Source organism: Etheostoma spectabile, chromosome 12 (assembly GCF_008692095.1).
Source record: "Etheostoma spectabile isolate EspeVRDwgs_2016 chromosome 12, UIUC_Espe_1.0, whole genome shotgun sequence".
NCBI classification, from domain to species: domain Eukaryota; kingdom Metazoa; phylum Chordata; class Actinopteri; order Perciformes; family Percidae; genus Etheostoma; species Etheostoma spectabile.
The window spans coordinates 2,760,575-2,762,001 of NC_045744.1; the positions used below are offsets into that span (position 1 = coordinate 2,760,575).

At 41.3% G+C, this 1,427-nt stretch overlaps 1 protein-coding gene across 5 annotated transcripts in view; it reads right to left on the minus strand.

Moving 5' to 3' along the window:
* The window catches only part of LOC116699144 (phosphatidylinositol 4-phosphate 5-kinase type-1 gamma), a 26,557-nt gene that overhangs the window by 9,358 nt on the left and 15,772 nt on the right, over positions 1–1,427 (minus strand). For all 5 annotated transcript variants that reach the window (XM_032531558.1, XM_032531557.1, XM_032531556.1 and 2 more), the window contains exons 10-12: positions 692–740; positions 457–541; positions 170–340 (exon numbers count right to left, since the gene is read on the minus strand). In XM_032531558.1, coding sequence (XP_032387449.1) covers positions 170–340; positions 457–541; positions 692–740 — 305 coding nt within the window. The remainder of the gene's footprint in view (positions 1–169; positions 341–456; positions 542–691; positions 741–1,427) is intronic.

The window sequence follows — 1,427 nt, forward strand, 5'->3', positions numbered from 1 at the left end:
CTTTGAGTCGATATTCATGAAATTCCATCGAAGTTTACTGTTTCCATAAGGCATTTTTCATTCAATATCGCTTAATTCAGATGAAAACACATGGATGGAAACGTAGCTAGAGAATCACTAGAACAACACAAGCAACAGTACACAAGTATAAATCCTTGTAGTGAAGTACCTTTGTCCTCAAACATGGGGAAGCTGCGAGCGCCTCGTAGGTTCTCCAAGTTGTCCAGGTTTTCTTGCTTCTCATCAGTGAGTGAGGGACGCTGTCCAGCTGAGCCCGCTCCAGCACTGGATTTGGACATGAGAGCCCCCCGTCCTCTCTTGGACGGAGACGATCGCAATGCTGTGAAAGCAGGGGAGAGTTCACGCGTAAAACATCACAATCCAGATCAATACAGATGAAAACAAAATTGCTGTCATCAAAGATAACACACTGCTGGAGTATATTTGGAAACTCACAGCTGCTCTTCTTGAAGACGATGGTGCTGCAGAATTTGTAGAACCTCTCAGCATAGAAACTAGGTCTGTGAACGGACACGGTGTCCTGTGGGACAATTCAAAAAAGAGACAGCGATTTAGTGCTGTTGCACCTTTCATACATAATGTTCATCTACTCTCTAAATAAGGCCAAAAAAGGTTGCTTGGATACTGACGTAACATCACATTACATGAAAGACATTTGAAAGCTACTCACCCCGTCGTGGATGAGGGACTTCCAAGAGTGCTCCAGTTTCTTGATCATTCTGTCAGACAAGGTTACTGAATTATTTAGTTAAACTCCTTCCGTGACTTACTGTGGTTACCTGGCAACTCGGAATCTGAGGCTTGAGTCCCACTTGCGCCGCTGATGTGCACTTTAAGATCTTTTTTTAAAAGACTGGACTTTATTGTAGGCACCACACCCGTTTCTAATATCCACACTTGTCCTGACAATAGCTGATGTATCCTATCCTATTTGATTAAAAACAGTGTAACAAGTCTGGGATTGCTTTTTTCCCCCCAGTGATCTCGCTCCATCTTTTAATATTCCCTGCAGACACGTAATGCCCGGATTACTGTCAGCCGAGAACTGATCATTTCCCGACTTTACAGCCAGAGAGAAATCGTTGTAATTTAATGTGTCCTGGAGTTTCTGATGAAAAGGAAACTGAAATTGACAAAATGTAGCCTAGCGGGACATAGTCTGAGGTGTTATATCAACACTGAACCATCGGACTGCAGTTGGTTTGGTTGTTTATGTGAGTGTAAATCAAATATTTCAATATCTTTATGCATTCAATTACATATATTTGCATGCAGTGGTGGAAGACGTATACAGATCCTTTACCTAAGTAAAAGTACTAATACCACACTGTGAAAATACTCTGTTTCAAGTAAAAGTCCTGCATTGAGAATGTTACTTAGATTAGATTAGATTAGATTATACTTTA